The 16934-nt window shown below is 32.4% G+C and overlaps 4 protein-coding genes across 4 annotated transcripts; 2 read left to right on the top strand and 2 right to left on the bottom strand.

The window, feature by feature from the left end:
- Positions 1-462: 462 nt before the first annotated feature.
- On the bottom strand, positions 463-3039 carry LOC115455218 (N-acetylglucosaminyl-phosphatidylinositol biosynthetic protein). Its single transcript, XM_037441390.1, has 2 exons — positions 2900-3039; positions 463-2829 (listed from the first exon to the last, which is right to left on the bottom strand). Exon 2 carries the CDS (start codon positions 2824-2826, stop codon positions 1534-1536), a length of 1293 nt encoding a protein of 430 aa, XP_037297287.1. The 5' UTR covers positions 2827-2829; positions 2900-3039; the 3' UTR covers positions 463-1533.
- Positions 3040-3265: 226 nt separating this feature from the next.
- Positions 3266-8046, top strand: LOC115452927 (alkylated DNA repair protein alkB homolog 8). The gene is made up of 8 exons (XM_037441389.1): positions 3266-3523; positions 3874-4108; positions 4706-5029; positions 5337-5496; positions 5703-5961; positions 6490-6645; positions 7098-7262; positions 7625-8046. Exons 1-8 carry the CDS (start codon positions 3428-3430, stop codon positions 8027-8029), a joined length of 1800 nt encoding a protein of 599 aa, XP_037297286.1. The 5' UTR covers positions 3266-3427; the 3' UTR covers positions 8030-8046.
- A 245-nt stretch (positions 8047-8291) lies between these two features.
- LOC115452926 (TBC1 domain family member 19) lies at positions 8292-12991 on the bottom strand. The gene is made up of 11 exons (XM_030181549.2): positions 12890-12991; positions 12501-12635; positions 12228-12402; positions 11216-11303; positions 11086-11146; positions 10692-10925; positions 10226-10363; positions 9972-10134; positions 9634-9743; positions 8972-9063; positions 8292-8818 (listed from the first exon to the last, which is right to left on the bottom strand). Exons 1-11 carry the CDS (start codon positions 12989-12991, stop codon positions 8563-8565), a joined length of 1554 nt encoding a protein of 517 aa, XP_030037409.1. The 3' UTR covers positions 8292-8562.
- Positions 12992-13646: 655 nt separating this feature from the next.
- Positions 13647-16252, top strand: LOC115452925 (protein yippee-like 5). Its single transcript, XM_030181548.2, has 3 exons — positions 13647-13870; positions 14326-14485; positions 14789-16252. The coding sequence occupies exons 1-3, from the start codon at positions 13753-13755 to the stop codon at positions 14874-14876; spliced, it is 366 nt and encodes a 121-aa protein (XP_030037408.1). The 5' UTR covers positions 13647-13752; the 3' UTR covers positions 14877-16252.
- Positions 16253-16934: the final 682 nt, after the last annotated feature.

The raw sequence follows: 16934 nt of genomic DNA, 5'->3' as shown, positions 1-16934 counted from the left end.
CTGGATAGCGGCCGAAACCCGCCTTCGTGTCCTATGTGAGTTCCGTTATTTCCGGTTTCAAATAGGCCGGCAAAATTTGTTACGATTGGGAAATTTGATCTAGACTATACTCTATTTACTATTTATTTGGTGCAGTGACATCACTTTGTAATAGCTATGACTGTAATAAAAAGTACATATTTTTATTTGCTTGCTGACCTATTGTAACATTGAAGTATTATTACTAACTTTTAATACTACTGGGAACTCTGTATTTCATATTAGGGCGTAAAAAAAAAAATTTTAAAGTTTTTCTGACAATTCATAATTAATTGAAGTTACAAAAAATTATCTACACATTAAAAAGTATAGTAATACAATAAAACACTTAATTGGTACATTATTCATATATTAATTTTTTTGTACAAATAAAGATTAAATGTATATTTGACCTACAATAATGAGACAATAAAACAAAAGTCGTTTTAGGGTTAATAATATATTTGTGCTATAAAAATAATATTTATCTATTGTTCACAGGGCATGAACCAACATCAATGTGTGAGACGTCTACTAAATAATACATAATTATATTGGTACCTTATACTATCAGTCTGTGTTTAAGAATCACATTTAATTGTTAATGTAGGAAAATAATATATTGTTCATGTGCTGTAACATATAAATAATACTGGAATGTAACAAATGCTGTTTATTGAAATTATTTTTTATTTACAATGTTAAGGCTGACTATTCAGTTGAACTAGTGGCCTATTTTTTATTTCAATAGTATTATAATAAATATCATTCCAAAATTAATCTTTGTTTTTCTTTGGTAATTGACTATAGCATTAATAAATCCAGGTAAATTTTGAAGCTATTATTTAATGATAATGAAAGTATTTAGAATTATATTGGGCATACACAATGTTAAGAAAAACTACGGTCAATAGTTGTTTAGGTCATTTACAAATATATCTTGCAGCATGCTTCGTCCATACACCTTTATGAAACTGATAAACATCACACAAAAAGTTATTTAATATTAATTAAGTGTCATTGATTGACTGGACTGTTGTACTAAATATCCAACAAACCTCATTAACTTTTTAATATGTTAATATAATTTATTATTTACTATTAAATTGTGAAATGATGGCACTTAAAGAAAAATACAGTATGCCAGAATTGCACTATTAGTTAACCTAATTTTAATAAATACCTACATAAAATAATAATACATACTATATGTCTTCTGTATCAGTTATAACAGATATAAATAAATTAAAGACACTTAAAAAAACATAAAACTAAATCAATTTTAATATTTTGGTCTATGATATTTGAAATGTGTGGCTTGCAATGTTGAGGCTGGGGGTGTCAAAATCACTCGCCCAATGCCTTTTGATGGCAAAATTGGTTCCCCAGGTGACAAAAACCTACACTACACCACTAGTTGAAACATAGTTTTTTAAAAATTAAATCAATTTGTAAACTAATTCTGAGTATTAAAGCAAGTCAAATTATTAATAAACTTACAATAATATCCCAATACTATAATTTCAAATCTCTTGCTATATCTATGTGCTTGCGTTTGTACAATTTCTCTGCCAGTTGCAGCAATAAATACATTAAACTTATAACTAGAAGGAATGGCCAAACACCGCAAGTGAGGTAGTTCCTTAACTGTTGTCCCAATGGTTTATTTTTATTCATTGATATTTTATTATAAACAATTTCTGTTCTTTTCGTTACATCCATCCAATTGTACATTTTTCTAACCATCTGATTGCACTCAAATGGGCATAATATATTGCCTTGTATTAAATCACTCATGGCTTTTTCTACTCCTTCAACTAAACTATCTACATTAGGTTCAGTGAGATAAATCATTTTTTCTGGAAGTACTTCCGGTATACCTCCAACCTTAGTTGACACAACCTTCAAGCCACAGGAAGCAGCTTCCACAATAGCCATGCAATAAGCCTCTGTTAATGAAGTGTTCAAAAATATGTCCCCTTTGACTAAAACATTCCTGACTTCAGAATGTTTTAGGCTTCCGAGAAGTGTGATACAGTCTTGTAGACCCATTCTTTCTCTTACTTCTTGAAGAAGCCACATCTTAGGACCATCCCCACCAATGATGAACCTTAGTTGAGGATACCGAGGACACATATCTGCTATAACAGCTGCCATTAGATCTACACCTTTTCTGTATACCAGCCGTGACACAATAACTATTGTTATCACACTTCTGTCCCTTTTCATGGGGTCTGGTGTGAATGTAAAGGCATCCACGGCATTAGGGATAACAGACACTTTATAAGCTTTAACCTTAGCTCTTAATACAGTGTTCTCTTTACCTGTGTGCGACACACAGATACAGTGATCACACTCACACAAACACATTTGTAGGTACTTATTTGTCAATACTGCAGACGTGTCGGCGAAACCGAACAAACTGTGATCAGTGAATACTGTTTTTAAACCCATTAATTTACCTATTATTGATACTTCGTGGCATAAAACACTGAATGCTGAATGACCATGAACTATTTCTATACATTCTCTGATAAGTATGTATCTTATCAGGGATATATTGCATATCATGGTGGGAAGTACGCATTGGGCGTAGAAAACTTTTATAGGTAAATAATAAACTTTCAAACCCCCAGTTAAATACCGTATACCAACTCTGTCGCCATAGGCGTGAGTTATCACCACCACTTTATGCCCGCGTTTGATCAAACATTGTGACAAGTTGTAGATGTGTTCCTCAACGCCTCCCGTGTTCGGGTAAAAGAAATCAGAGGCCATACATATAACGTGCCGTTTCTTCTTGGTCATTTTCTGAAACGAGTAGGTTAGGTTTTATAATTTAAATATTATTGTGTATATTGAAAGAAGTCGTATTACTTACTGACTGAGTATTGATTAAATACTTAATGGTGAATCATAAAATATTGCGGAAATACGCTAAAAAGCAACTATATAAAATAAAATCCAATTTCTCGCAAGCAATCAAAACAGCTGATAACGCCATTTGTCATTTATTTTCAGTTTAAGAATATTGTTAGAGTCAAGTTGCAATTTGTATATATTTTTATTCGTATGTAATAGATAGTATAATTTTTTAGATAGGTGAAAGTCGTAATTCGCGATTTAATGGGTATAAAATAATTTCTTAGCTTTTGTAGCTAACAGTTTTAATATAAAATTATATTTTATTGCATGATAATACAGTAATAAAAAAGTTTGCTTCGTAAACTAATCACGTTCCAGAAACCAACAGATCTAACATAGTTTATGAATTGTTTTCTCACTCTTACTTCTGGAATACTATTTGACTCTGAATTTGTCAAGTGAAAGTCAATTTAGATTTTTGAAATAACAACAAAAATGTGAGGTTATAAAAGTTGTCGCATTTATTTATTGTAAAAAGATAACCATGGAAGAAGACAAAAAAACGGAACGTAAAAGAAAAAGATTTGCAGCACGTTTAAAGAACTCTAAAGGTATAATTTGTAGTGATATCCCAGGACCAGTAAGTATTTTTTTATTAATTCTCTTTTACCTGTTTTAGTTTTTAGTACCTGTTCCGCATTTTAAGCTAATCCGTAGTTTCAATTCCGCAATTTTAAATTAATATTTTTGAACTATCCATTCCATATGAATTGTGTGATTAATCTGAAGAAGAGTTGCTATTTTATCACACCATAACCACTGAGGTACTATTATAATTATTAATTGAAATTAATTTATCGTTGGGAAAACACACTGGTTTATAAATTAAAGCCGTGTAGATATAATACACTATCAAAATTACATGGCAATGAATTGAATTAAATGATGTTCTTAGCAATATTTTTTAATGTAATTTTTTCTCATTTTCAGCATGTTGTTTTGTGTAATGCTGGACAGGCAACTGGACTCGAAAAAGAGTTTATTTTCAACCTTACTAATACACTGGGTATTCCTCTACCCAAATATATTGCAGAAAAGGGTGAATCACATTCCTTCTTAGTGTTCAAAAATACAGAACATGCAAAATTATTCTTTAATGAATATAATGCTAAAGCAAAAATCGACGAAAATGGAAATGAATTGTATATGCATTATGTTGAAAATGGTATGTATAATGAGAATTAATAGTTTAAATAAGGTTATTCATAGACATTATTTATCTAAGAAACAGACTTGTTATTACAGTATTGCTTCATCCTTAGATAAATAATGTCTATGAATAAGGGGGCTAGACTGTAATACCTGAGTAACATTGTGTTAGTGTTAATTTAATAAACTTATTGGAAATTAATTTTCAATATTTCAAATTGGCATCATATTCCATTTGTGATACCTTTAGAATAATAATACACTTTGCAATAGTATTCTATGCTTATTGATTTAATATTGGGGTCTTATAGAGGACTTATTATTATATTAACTCGATAAAACAATAAACATGTTTAATGAGTTATAATATTATAGATTTAATTTTAAATCAATAAGGTTGAGTTTAGCATGTACGCAGGCAGTTGGGCAAAAAGGTCAGGGTGTATGATTGAAGAATTATTATTTTCATCAATCATGTGAAGTTGGACTGTTTCATATAATAAAATCAAAATGATCATAGACACATACTGTAAACAGGCTTTGTTATAAACTCTTTTCCCACAATGAAAGAGCAATCATCAGAAATAGTCTATGAAATATTATATTTTTTCAGTGCCAAGTACGGAAACAGTATGCCCCCATCCAAATCCAAAGGGACTGACATTACTAAACAACTTCATATCAGAGGATGAAGAGAAGCTCTTCCTCAATATCTTTGATTGGACACAGGAAATTGAGTCCAGTGTTCTGAAGAATCGTCAAGTGAGGCATTATGGTTACGAGTTCAGATACGGTAGCAATGATGTGGATTTGGCCAATCCATTGGAAGAAAAGATTCCAGATGTGTGTGACATCCTCTGGAGGAGGTTACGGGAGTATGGTATTGATGTAGGAGTTCCAGATCAGTTGACGGTTAACAAATATTTGGCTGGACAAGGTGTGCGTTTTTAGTGAATTTTTTTGTTATTATGTATTGTTACCCTTTTAATTTCAATTCAAACTTTTGACATAGTTTTACTATTTTTATATTCTTCATTTGGGTCTAAATATTGGTATTATATTTAGTATCACAACAAGACCATTGTTGCCTTAGTATTAGGTATCCTATATGCAACACATTTTTCTTTAAAATATCATAATATAAATGTTGGAGAGTTTCAAGTTAATCACAAATACATTCAAGTTGCATGGATTATTTTATAGTTAGTATAATTTATAATTAGTCATAATTTGCATTGTTACAGGTATCCCATCCCATGTTGATAAGCACAGCCCATTTGGCGACACAATACTGTCCCTATCACTCGGGTCCTCGGTTGTGATGGAATGGAAACATCACAGTGGAAAGTGGGTGCCTGTTGTGGTCAAAGAAAGGTCCTTGCTTATCATGCAGGATGAGGCTAGGTATGTAGAAGTTAATAATTTTATATTTTTACCTCTATTAATACTATCATAATAAGATGGTGTTTTCCGTTTATCATGTTATAATGTGCACGAGCATGCTGCTTGCCTGATGGTAAACAATATGTCCATCCATAAACAATAACAACATTATATAGAACTTTGAATTACAAAAGACAAATTAATTATTTTCCATTATAAAATTTCAGGTATGATTGGCAACACGGCATACAGCCTCGAACCTACGACCCTATAATAGAGAGCCGTACCATAGACAACACAAATATGAAAGTGATTACCTCAGATACTGTTCCAAGACAGACCAGGATTTCCCTAACATTCCGATGGACTAGGAGTGGACCTTGTGAATGTAGTTATAAGACATTATGTGATAGTGTGAGCAAGGCGAGCGACGGCGACCTGGAGGATCAGATAGCGTCCAACCTGGAAGAGTTGCATGTGCATCAGGTGAATATTTATAAAACATGACCCTACATTGGAACTATTGGACTATTTTATTTTTTATACATCATTTCAACATGTTCCCACTGTACTTGATGGTAAGTGGACTGTCGTTAAATAGAATGTCCACTGTCAAGTTATGATTACTCCTCGGCATTCGACACAATTATGATCGCCTTTTGGGACCGAAAATACAAAGAATGATCTCGGAACGCGACACACTTATGTGGGCCATTATGGCGAGTTTTAACAACTTATGTACCGGGGTCGCTATCCGGGTGGATATAAAATATATCCTACCACCAGGAAATTATTATTTATTTGTGCAATCATTTCATTTGTATAATTTAGTACATTACATGTTGGTTTTAAGCATGCACTGAGAATAACTTGCTATAATTTTTTCCCTTGATAATGACAGAGCTTGCTCGTTTGGTTTATGATATTAATTAAAACGTATGTACGCTGAATTCTTGCACTATATGCGCACACTCTTATACGCTGTTACTCATCATAAAAACCCTAACGTGGCAGGTGTACGAGCAAATAGCTGGTCACTTCAGTACCACCCGTCACAAGCCGTGGCCGCGGGTGGTGGAGTTTACGCAGCGAGTGCAGCCCGGAGCCGTGCTGCTCGACCTCGGCTGCGGGAACGGGAAGAATATACTGCACAGGAGCGATATATTGCAGGTGTGGGTTGTTTGATTCGGATGTATACAGGGTGCTGTAGAAAAAGTGTATCAACTTTTCTTATCCTTCTAATATCCTAAATACCTGTGTTTTTCAAAATATTTGTATATTTGTTAGAAGTAAACGCAAAAACAACTGAACGATTTTGGACAAAATTTGGCACATGGATGTCCTGGATTAATACGGGCTACTTTTTAGTTTTCGTTATTTCTCTAATCACTATATATTGCGATATGCTACTAAGTTTGCGATCTCCTTACGAGAATGATCTATTACATTTCGAACCGTGTTCATTCTACGAACTTATTGCCACAGGGTTTTCATTGTCAGCAAAAAAATAAATGAGTATAGTCTGGGGTATATTTTATCCAAAAAAGGATTTACGTGACTGTGTTCTAAAAACTGGCGAATGAAAATAATATATTAATTATTTAAATATCGATATATTTCAGATAGCTGGCGAGCGTAGCAGCGGTTTGTTGGTTGAATGCAAGGAGAACATTCGAGAAGTGAATGCGGCGGACTGTGTTCGGCTGGATCTGTTGCACTCTTGTCTCAGAGACTCATGCGCAGATGTTATCATATGTATCGCTGTGATACACCACTTTAGTAGTAGGGTGAGTATACTGTGCGAGTGATTAGTTAGGGTGCCAGCATTATTTTGTTGTGTTTGGTTTTAAGAATTGACTAGGAAAATCAAAAATCTCGCCATATTGTGTATATATCTACATCGAATGAGTTTCTGGTGCTGACAGCATTAACTTAAAACGGAACGCAAAAGTGGCGCCCCAAAGTACGTAATTTTATTTGCCTGGTATTAGGCTATGAATGGGTTAGGGTTACCTTTAGGGCTAATATCTTATATCCCACGGCAAGTGCAGTTTCCAGTATCTTGATATTTATATAGTTTCTGGACGATAATTATAAAGCAAACAAGTTGCTAGTCTCATGATTCTATATAAATTCATTCTAATTTCAGGCCCGAAGACTCCAAGCACTAACAACCATCCACCGACTACTTCGCACCAATGGACAAGCGCTAATCACAGTATGGGCGAAAGACCAAACGAAATCCAACTACCTACTAAAAACGAAAAGTCCAAACACAGAAGACCGGCAAGTCACAGTGGCGGGTTTAAACCTGCCTGTCCACGAAAATAGGACCCAATTCCAGCACAAAGACCTTTTGGTACCATGGAAGTTGAGACGGAAGACCGATAACAAGCTTGCGGGTCAACCTGAAAGTACATTACTGAGGTTCTATCATGTGTTTGAGGAGGGGGAGTTGGATAGGCTGTGTGAGGAAGTGGAGTTGGAAGTGGAAAGGAGTTTTTACGAAGAGGGGAATTGGTGTGTAGTCTGTAAGAAACGGGAGGTGCAATAAAGGTTTTTGGAATTTAAGAAGTGTTTTGTTTATAGGAATACTTAACTTGTAATTCTAGTTCTTTTGTGTATGTAGTGGTATTCGTGAACCAGTGGTGATGCCTAAAATCTATGCCATAAATTTAAGTAGATTGAAATCAGTAGAATGATGTTTAAATTTTTATTGTGATATATAGCATAGAATTCTACCATTTTCTTTTTATGGCAACATTGTAATTAAAATTTTTATGATGAGCAATAATCGCCATTAAAACAATCAAAAATGAGGTAACATCTTTGTACTCTTTTTTTAATTTACAAAAAAAACTTTGATTCTACAAAATAATAACGAACACTAATATAAAAACACTGTACAATATTCTGTTTAACAATTGGTTCGCACGTTTTTATTTACACGGGTTTTTGAATAACAATCATCTAAATTCTGGCAACACTAATTGAATCGATACGTCATTTTGGCATAGGACGAAAGCCAAACAGCAATTTGACAAAACACTATAAACAATAACTTTTACTTAACCAAACACTGAGGCATTAGGGTTTCATCAAAGCCAATTGCAATAACGGAATAACCGAGATGGTCGATAAATCCGCTAAGATTGCGTCTACATTCTGCAGCGTGTTCACTTGGAATATATTCTCTTTTCTGAAGCTCAATATCGCCAGGGCCAAAAGTGGTAGGATTTCCAGACAATCGTATCCGAGGATGGCGTCCCAGAGGAGTAGGAGCTGGTCTGGTGGGAGATGTCCGCTGAACGCTCGCATTAGCCACTTGAACACCACTCTGACCCTGAAAAATTTCATGCTTTATCGGGTTCGAAGGACCAAAAGTGAAAAAACTTATTGATTTTTTATATTGATATTTGGTTATTAACTCTTATTTTATTGTAATAATATGGAACCAAAAAACTTAATGAAAAAAGGTAATATTTTTTATACTCACGGATTTATGTTGATATTCCTAAAATGTATCCATAGCAGAGGTTCGTTCGCTTCCAAAAGCCTTTCGTATAAAAGACATAACGAAACTATACCCTGTAATAATAAGTTAAAATATACTGTCTGCAAATCACATTAATCCAAATTTGGATTTTAACATTTATTTTCCTAGATTCACCTCTACGTGTGCTAAGAAAGTCAAAATTATCTAAATATGGTTCTATGTTTTGTTAAACATCTATTGATTTAATAGTTGAAATTCAGAAAAATAACTGATAATCGTATCTTTGTGTTACGACTATCTGTGTTTTTTGCTTTGAATGACGAGACGAGCTTGCCGTTCGACTGATGGTAGGCCATACGGCCGCCCATAAACAGTAGAAACACCATCCAACACCTTGAATTACAAAGTATTGTTTGGTATTCCACTGCGCTCGCCATCCTGAGACATGAAATGTTAAGTCTCATTATGTCCAGTAGTTACACTGGCTACAATGCCCTTCAAACCGAAACACGACAGTGACTATACACTGCTGCTTGACGGCAAAAATAGACATTGCGGTGGTACCCACCCAGGCGGACTCTCACCTATGAGAGACCTACCACCAGTAAAATAAGTAACTGTACGTGCTAGGTATTAAATTAACTCATGTTTATTATTTTCACCTGTGGATGTGTAGATATGTAATGTAATCGATGCCAGTATCTGATGTAAAACGCTCTGAACGTGTAGTACAGCTGCACCGGGTCATCATAAAGGTAGCAAAATGGCGTCGCTGAAAATAACAAATCATTGCTTAATACTCTAGTTTATGGAGCTTAGCGTTTTCCAGTTTCAACACCATGGGAAATATGGTTAATTTATGGATAATTATTATTCTAATTGGACAATTTCAACATACAATATAATAAAACAGTAGCATTTTACTCAGTTATAGGTCTGGTGAAAGAGTGACGAACCAACAAACGTATGCCAGAATTACTTCAATATAGATCCCACTCACCATACATAGTGAACCCATGGAAAGGAATGATGCCACTGGGCGGAAACACCGTCACGCTCTCGGCTGACGTCTGCTTGCCCTTTATCGTCACGTTCAGCGGATTCCCGATGCTGCCTTTCAAATGCTGCATGATTTCGCAGTCACGAGAGAAACAGAGCATCACCTGATATTTGAATATTATTAAAATTATATCTCGTTAGTAGTTCGTAAGTTAATTTATCAAATGTGTTTTCTCTTACATCCATTAATCTTACCTGATATAAAAGGTCTTCGAAAACAAAATACTGGTCATCATTCGACGCAGTGAGTTGAACGTCTTTAAATATTAATTTATCAATCATAAGATCCACTTCTAACACGCTTTTCTTCAGTTGATTAAAGTACGATGTTTGCTGAAATATCATGTTCATATTAAAATAGCACTAGTTTTTATGCCGGGTAGGCAGAGTTGCGGTTTATTTTTCTTATAAGTATTGATGTGAAATAAAAAATATAATTACAGTTGTACGCAAATAATGTTCTTGGAAGACATTGTTAGAAAATTATTTGGAATGAAGTATAGTAATATAATTATTGTTGTATTCTTTTGAATAATATTTTTTATACACTTATATTTTACACACTATGTTAAAATTTTATTATAATACGTAAGTATTTCCATAATGCAATTTTTTGCAATTTTTTTATTTATTTTATAAGAAAACTAACTAAATCACATACTTGCGATTTAATCTCAGATCCCAGCACTTGCATCCATAGTCGTGCTCTCAGACACTGAGGGCTGCCCTTCTTCAGGTACTCCTGTATGACCGGCGCATACCCCAGCACGGCAACCCTCTCCCCTAGGCTGATCCTCTCCGCCTCTAGAGTGCTGAACCCTGGCACCGTGCTTGGCATGTAAGCATTCACGCCCAGGAGTGCTTCCCCGTTCGACCATTCTACGTAAACGTTCCTCTGAAATTTGTATGATTGGTTTTGGTTTAATGGGAGGATTATTTTTATAATATATAAATTGATTTATATAGTTTTATAGTTTTTTAAGAAGAAGTCATTAATGATGGAATTTCAATATTTTTTGATCCTTCGAGCCGGATAACTCCATTAAATTACTTACCAACTGATCCAACGTTTTTACTTGTAATGGTAAGTGAGCGAACTCCCATTTGGGCTCGTCTCTGTAAATAAATATGTAAAATATATTTGTATATTTTGGTAAATATCTTTATAAATGATTAAGTACTTACTCTCTAGTAAAAGGAACATAACCGGATAGCGTTAATAACACTTCTAAAAAATCTTTCGGCGCATAAACTGGCCTGTATTTTGTTAAATCTGAAAGTAAATGCAATTATATTAAGTAAATGAAGTTCTAATAAAATTATCAATATTCAAATCCTTTACCTGTCTAGTGACTGGTAAACCATTTCATTTGAAAAGTATAATCAAATTTCAACGCTATTGATGACTGAATTATAATTTATCATTATTGTTATATTTAAAAATAATTGTACGTTATTAATATATGCTTTTTAAGTAATATAAACGATATTAAATAGTTATGTTTTTTAAGTAATATAAACGATATTAAATAGTTATGTTTTTTAAGTAATATAAACGATATTAAATAGTTATATTTTTTAAGTAATATAAACGATATTAAATAGTTATGTTTTTTAAGTAATATAAACGATATTAAATAGTTATGTTTTTAAGTAATATAAACGATATTAAATAGTTATGTTTTTAAGTAATATAAACGATATTAAATAGTTATGTTTTTAAGTAATATAAACGATATTAAATAGTTATGTTTTTAAGTAATATAAACGATATTAAATAGTTATGTTTTTAAGTAATATAAACGATATTAAATAGTTATGTTTTTAAGTAATATAAACGATATTAAATAGTTATGTTTTTAAGTAATATAAACGATATTAAATAGTTATGTTTTTTAAGTAATATAAACGATATTAAATAGTTATGTTTTTTAAGTAATATAAACGATATTAAATAGTTATGTTTTTTAAGTAATATAAACGATATTAAATAGTTATGTTTTTTAAGTAATATAAACGATATTAAATAGTTATGTTTTTTAAGTAATATAAACGATATTAAATAGTTATGTTTTTTAAGTAATATAAACGATATTAAATAGTTATGTTTTTTAAGTAATATAAACGATATTAAATAGTTATGTTTTTTCGGGATCGTACCTACCTATTGCAGCAATTAAATTCAACAAATAATTACCTAAATTGTACGTGCTAAGTTCGTGCCACTTCTCCGATAGATCGTCTTGTTCGCTCTGTGGACGCAATTTAGCCAGCGAAGTCTCCAGATCTGAACACATTGAATTTAAAGATTTATGTATTCGCTTCTCCCATTGAGCACTCGCCTTCGATAGTGACGTCAAGGGGTCTAGTTTCTGAAAGAGGAAAGAGGCATATTTCAGATAAAAGGTAAGGTAAAGCTTTGAACATTCGTTCCATACCTACGTGAATGGTAACAAAATCTAACACTTACGTTTTGTTTACTTTGTGTGCGTACCCAATGAAATACTGTATTCCTCAGTTTCGTATCCAAACCTTTCTCTTTCATGGCTTGTTGTAAAGTTTGTTTGAAGTCTTCTTTTTTCACATTTGGCGATGCTACTAATTTCTATAAAAATCAAAATACTTTCATACACCGTATAACTTAGAAAAAGGGACGCCAATATACACCTTGCTGTTATATTATTTTATACTTGATTATATTTAGTTAAGTACATGATATTTTCAGGAATTACCTTTAAATGTTTTAAGTTTTATTGAAAACACTTTAGTAAGTGCTAGGGACTTTTAAGGATACCTTAATTTTTTAAAGGAATGACTATAACTACAAGAACCTAAATTACCATTTATGTAAGCACTTGCCTGTACATCATTATAAAACGATTTGTATATGGATAGATTTTTAATTTCTTCTGCTAATTTGAGCGCAGTTTGATGTATTGCCTCCTCCTTTATACTCTCCATTACAACTATTCAACAAATATATCTATTTTAATATTGTATAAATAAAATAACAGACGTAAATGTGTTTACTTTTTTTTATAAAAATCATAGTTATGTAAATTTGAAGATACCGTTGCTATGGTAACGGTGAAACAGTTTCTATTCCAAAGAGCAAATTTTCTTTCGAGAGTTTGTAGTCCAAACACGAATGGATATTTTGAGTTTGAACATTTTTTATTACAAAATAAGATAAAATCTGTTGAAACGAATTCAACTGCGATTTAGAAAAAAAAATCACAACGCCATCTGTAACAAATTCCAAAGGGAATATTTTTACAGTATCATGCCTTTTCTTTCAGTAATTTTGATGTTTAGAGAATACACAAATTGCGTAGGCATCACTACATAGTATAAAACAAAGTCGCTTTCTCTGTCCCTATGTGTGCTTAAATCTTTAAAACTACGCAACGGATTTTGATGCGGTTTTTTTTTAATACATAGAGTGATTCAAGAGGAAGGTTTATATGTATAATAATAATCATCCATTAAATAATCAGCATTGCACCCGTGCGAAGCCGGGGCGGGTCGCTAGTTGTTTTATAAGTTGATCTTGTAAACGAACGTATTATTTTCTTTTTTTACACTAAAGCATAATAGATGGCAGCACGATACACCTTTCAGCTGAGAAGTGACAGGTCAGGTGTCCAGCTGTCAATTCACTTTATTCGTGATTGCGTATTTGTTTGTTTTGAAGTGGTTTTGGTCACAAATAAATAGTGAAAATGGGCAAAATATTCCTCGACCACATTGGTGGTACGCGTTTGTTCTCATGTGCCTCGTGCGACGTGAACCTCACAAACCGTTCTGAGCTGATCAGCACCCGATTTACGGGAGCCACTGGTTCGTAGTATTGCGAAATCATGATATAAATTTTTCATATTTATTGCCTTGAAAATATGTTAAAAAGGCTTACGCTCAACAAAAGATTAAGTAATTGTCGAAGAGTGATAATGACATTAGAGAAAATATTTTTCTAGAATTTTTATTTCCTATGTTGTTTACAGAGGTCATTGTTTCGATGAAAAACGTAAAAGTACTGCTATCCAAAACGTATTGCGTGACTGCGAAGCCACCTCTTGGTTTCAGATCAAAAAAGTTTCCTAACATTTAATGTGAATTATTACCAATTTTTTTCATCCAACTTTAATTGTGTTAAATAAAATTAAATAGAAAATATTTATATTATTATAGTAATTGATACGAACATCACTGATTAAATCAACGATTTCTTTAACAGAATATTTCCTTTAATCGAATCCAAGACACTATTGACTATACATTTCCTTTGTTCCCAGGGCGTGCATTCCTATTCCACAAGGTGGTGAACCTGGTGTACTCAGAGGTACAGGACCGCGTGATGCTCACCGGGCGGCACATGGTGCGCGATGTCTCCTGCAAGAACTGTGGCACCAAGCTCGGTTGGGTCTATGAATTTGCCACAGAGGAGAACCAGAGGTCTGTTATCAAAATAACTTTGTGTATTATAAAAATTACGGAATTTTGCTAAATATCTAAATAATAAGATGCTAATATAGTGTTCAAATAGCAGAATCTCGCTTCTGTGAGGCATTACTGTGATTGTTAAAAAAATCACTATTATAGTGTCGCCAAATTACAACTTGGTGATTACATCAGGTTTTTTCTTTAGATGCAATGGTGGAAATGGAAACCATTGAATAAAAACATCTGTGCCGATAATCTATGTACCAACCTATTGTAAAGCTAAAGGTTTATGTAAATAATAGTTTATAATTTCAGGTACAAGGAGGGGCGTGTCATCCTAGAGAGGGCTCTTGTCACAGAGAGTGATGGCATTGAAGAGATCCAAGTAAACAATGATGATTAGTTACATTAAGGCCCTAAAAGAAATTGCAATATGAACAGATTTGTGTTAAAATTTAGTTTTACATATTAGGTGTTAAGTTTTTTATTTTTAGGATTATATTTTTTCATCTCTTATTGAATAATATAGTATCGTATTTTTAATGGACTTAAAAAATTAAAAATAAAACTATGTAAGTTAGGCATATTGGCTTTAAAATTATAAAAAATAGCAGGAATATTATTAAGGTAAGTATAAAAATTAAACCTACATTATTCAATAAGACTTGAATGAGGAATGATTTCAAATTGCATTTACATCTTTGGCGCAATATTGACATCAAAATTTAGATATTTATGGAAAATTATAGTGTTTAACCTGGGTAGTTGGGTTGGCAGATGTGAAAGGATACTTTTGTTGATCCTGTTTCGGTATTTTATAATTTTATTTTAGTAGTCAGCCGCATTCGGAGAAACCGATGCTACAAGTCCTGTATATTATTTTGAAAAACAGTAGGGTATAAGTTCCAATAAAGGTAGTGTTTAAAAATGTTCAATGTTTCTTTAATGCCTGACATTGTTTGGCCCAAATCAGAACCTTAGTGCCACTTGTGGATTATTAGAACAATTAATCATTAAATTAGTTATTGACACTTATGACCAAACCGAATCTCAATTTTAGGCTTTAAAAAATCCAAATTATGATTTGGATACGAAATTTAAAATGGAAAATTCTCAGTATTAGAGTAGTATTGGTACCTAATTATCCAGGTTGGACAATAGTTTAAAAAATTAATGTGATAAAAAATTATTGTATTATAATTTTACTAAAAGAAACTATTCGCTCAGAGGTTTACAATAAATGTAATGTATTTATGTGTTGACAGTGTTCATGTATGCCATCCTTTATAATGGTCAGTAGTGGTAACAGTGTAGACAATAAGCCTTTCTATAATCATTAACGATAATAAATAAAAAAAATATAGGAATGATATGTAATTTTTTTTATTGGCGTTAACAATTACATAAGGCATATTGTCTATAGCCCCTGGTTGGAAACAAGGAGGTTTTAGTGCCCTAAATTGTGCTTTTATTATTATAAAAATACAGACTGGCACAGATGTCCATATACTTATCAATTTTTTATCAGTTATGTTTCTAAGGGCATATACATATAAACGTGTGTCTAGATGTTTATAATAGGGATGTTGACTCAAAAAAAAACATATTAAAATAAACCACATAAAAGAAAAAAACCAGGTTCAAAAATGCTACAAGTAATATCATTATCAGCCGATATTTTTGTCCACTACTGGACATGGGCCTCGTCCAATATGCGCCACTTTACCCTAATATAATAACTAATAAAATTGTTTTTTATTCGTTATTGTAATATGAATAGATAACATGACCTATTAATGACGTCATACCTAATCAGCCTTATTAGGTCTACATGGAAATTTCTCACGATAATGCGATAGAACATTTTAGATACACAAAACAAGTGTTATATAAACTCAGAAATTTGTCATGCAACATATTTTGTTTTATGATATCTCATTTGTTTTATCCCTTTATTTTGCCCGAAATTAAGTTAATTTAACATTAGTCAACATCCCAATATTAGCAATAAAGAACACTAATGTACCTTAGCTTCAATATGTTTTATTATTTAGCAAGAGGTTTATGAATTTATTTTAAAATACGAAATAAAAACTATATAAATATACAATATCACATTTTATTCATTATTTATATTAATATAACACAACATATATCTTTAGCAGATAACATATTTTTTTCTCTTCTAACTTCATGCGAATCAATAGCTCAGCTTTACAAATTGGAATAAAAGTTTTTTAAAAATAAAATGCCAACAATATAAAATATTATTTGATTTTTCATGCAATGGTAACAGAACTATCGAGTTTTGATTAAATTGTTTCTACGCAATTAATGTGGGTAGAAATACCGTAGTCTATGCTCCGCTTTGTGGTAATTATGTGCTCGGCCGACATATATTTTTATGACGAAAATTGATTTTCTGTACACGGAAAATTGTAATCTTTGAAAATCATACGCC

The sequence above is a fragment of the Manduca sexta genome, chromosome 22, assembly GCF_014839805.1.
Source record: "Manduca sexta isolate Smith_Timp_Sample1 chromosome 22, JHU_Msex_v1.0, whole genome shotgun sequence".
Lineage (NCBI taxonomy): Eukaryota > Metazoa > Arthropoda > Insecta > Lepidoptera > Sphingidae > Manduca > Manduca sexta.
Note: the sequence above shows the minus strand (reverse complement) of the source record. Positions and strands in the feature narration are given on the sequence as shown.

Bases quoted from the DNA above. Each gene is read 5' to 3' on its own strand.
- LOC115455218 (XM_037441390.1), bottom strand. From the start codon at position 2,826: ATGACCAAGAAGAAACGGCACGTTATATGTATGGCCTCTGATTTCTTT.
- LOC115452926 (XM_030181549.2), bottom strand. From the start codon at position 12,991: ATGGAGAGTATAAAGGAGGAGGCAATACATCAAACTGCGCTCAAATTA. The intron at 10,364-10,691 runs GTATGTGATTTA...ATGATATTTCAG, and splicing joins GATCTGAGATTAAATCGCAA to CAAACATCGTACTTTAATCA. The intron at 9,744-9,971 runs GTGAGTGGGATC...TGTTATTTTCAG, and splicing joins CCATGGGTTCACTATGTATG to CGACGCCATTTTGCTACCTT.
- LOC115452925 (XM_030181548.2), top strand. From the start codon at position 13,753: ATGGGCAAAATATTCCTCGACCACATTGGTGGTACGCGTTTGTTCTCA. The intron at 13,871-14,325 runs GTTCGTAGTATT...CTTTGTTCCCAG, and splicing joins CCGATTTACGGGAGCCACTG to GGCGTGCATTCCTATTCCAC. The intron at 14,486-14,788 runs GTCTGTTATCAA...TTATAATTTCAG, and splicing joins GCCACAGAGGAGAACCAGAG to GTACAAGGAGGGGCGTGTCA.
- LOC115452927 (XM_037441389.1), top strand. From the start codon at position 3,428: ATGGAAGAAGACAAAAAAACGGAACGTAAAAGAAAAAGATTTGCAGCA. The intron at 4,109-4,705 runs GTATGTATAATG...ATATTTTTTCAG, and splicing joins TATGCATTATGTTGAAAATG to TGCCAAGTACGGAAACAGTA. The intron at 5,030-5,336 runs GTGTGCGTTTTT...GCATTGTTACAG, and splicing joins CAAATATTTGGCTGGACAAG to GTATCCCATCCCATGTTGAT.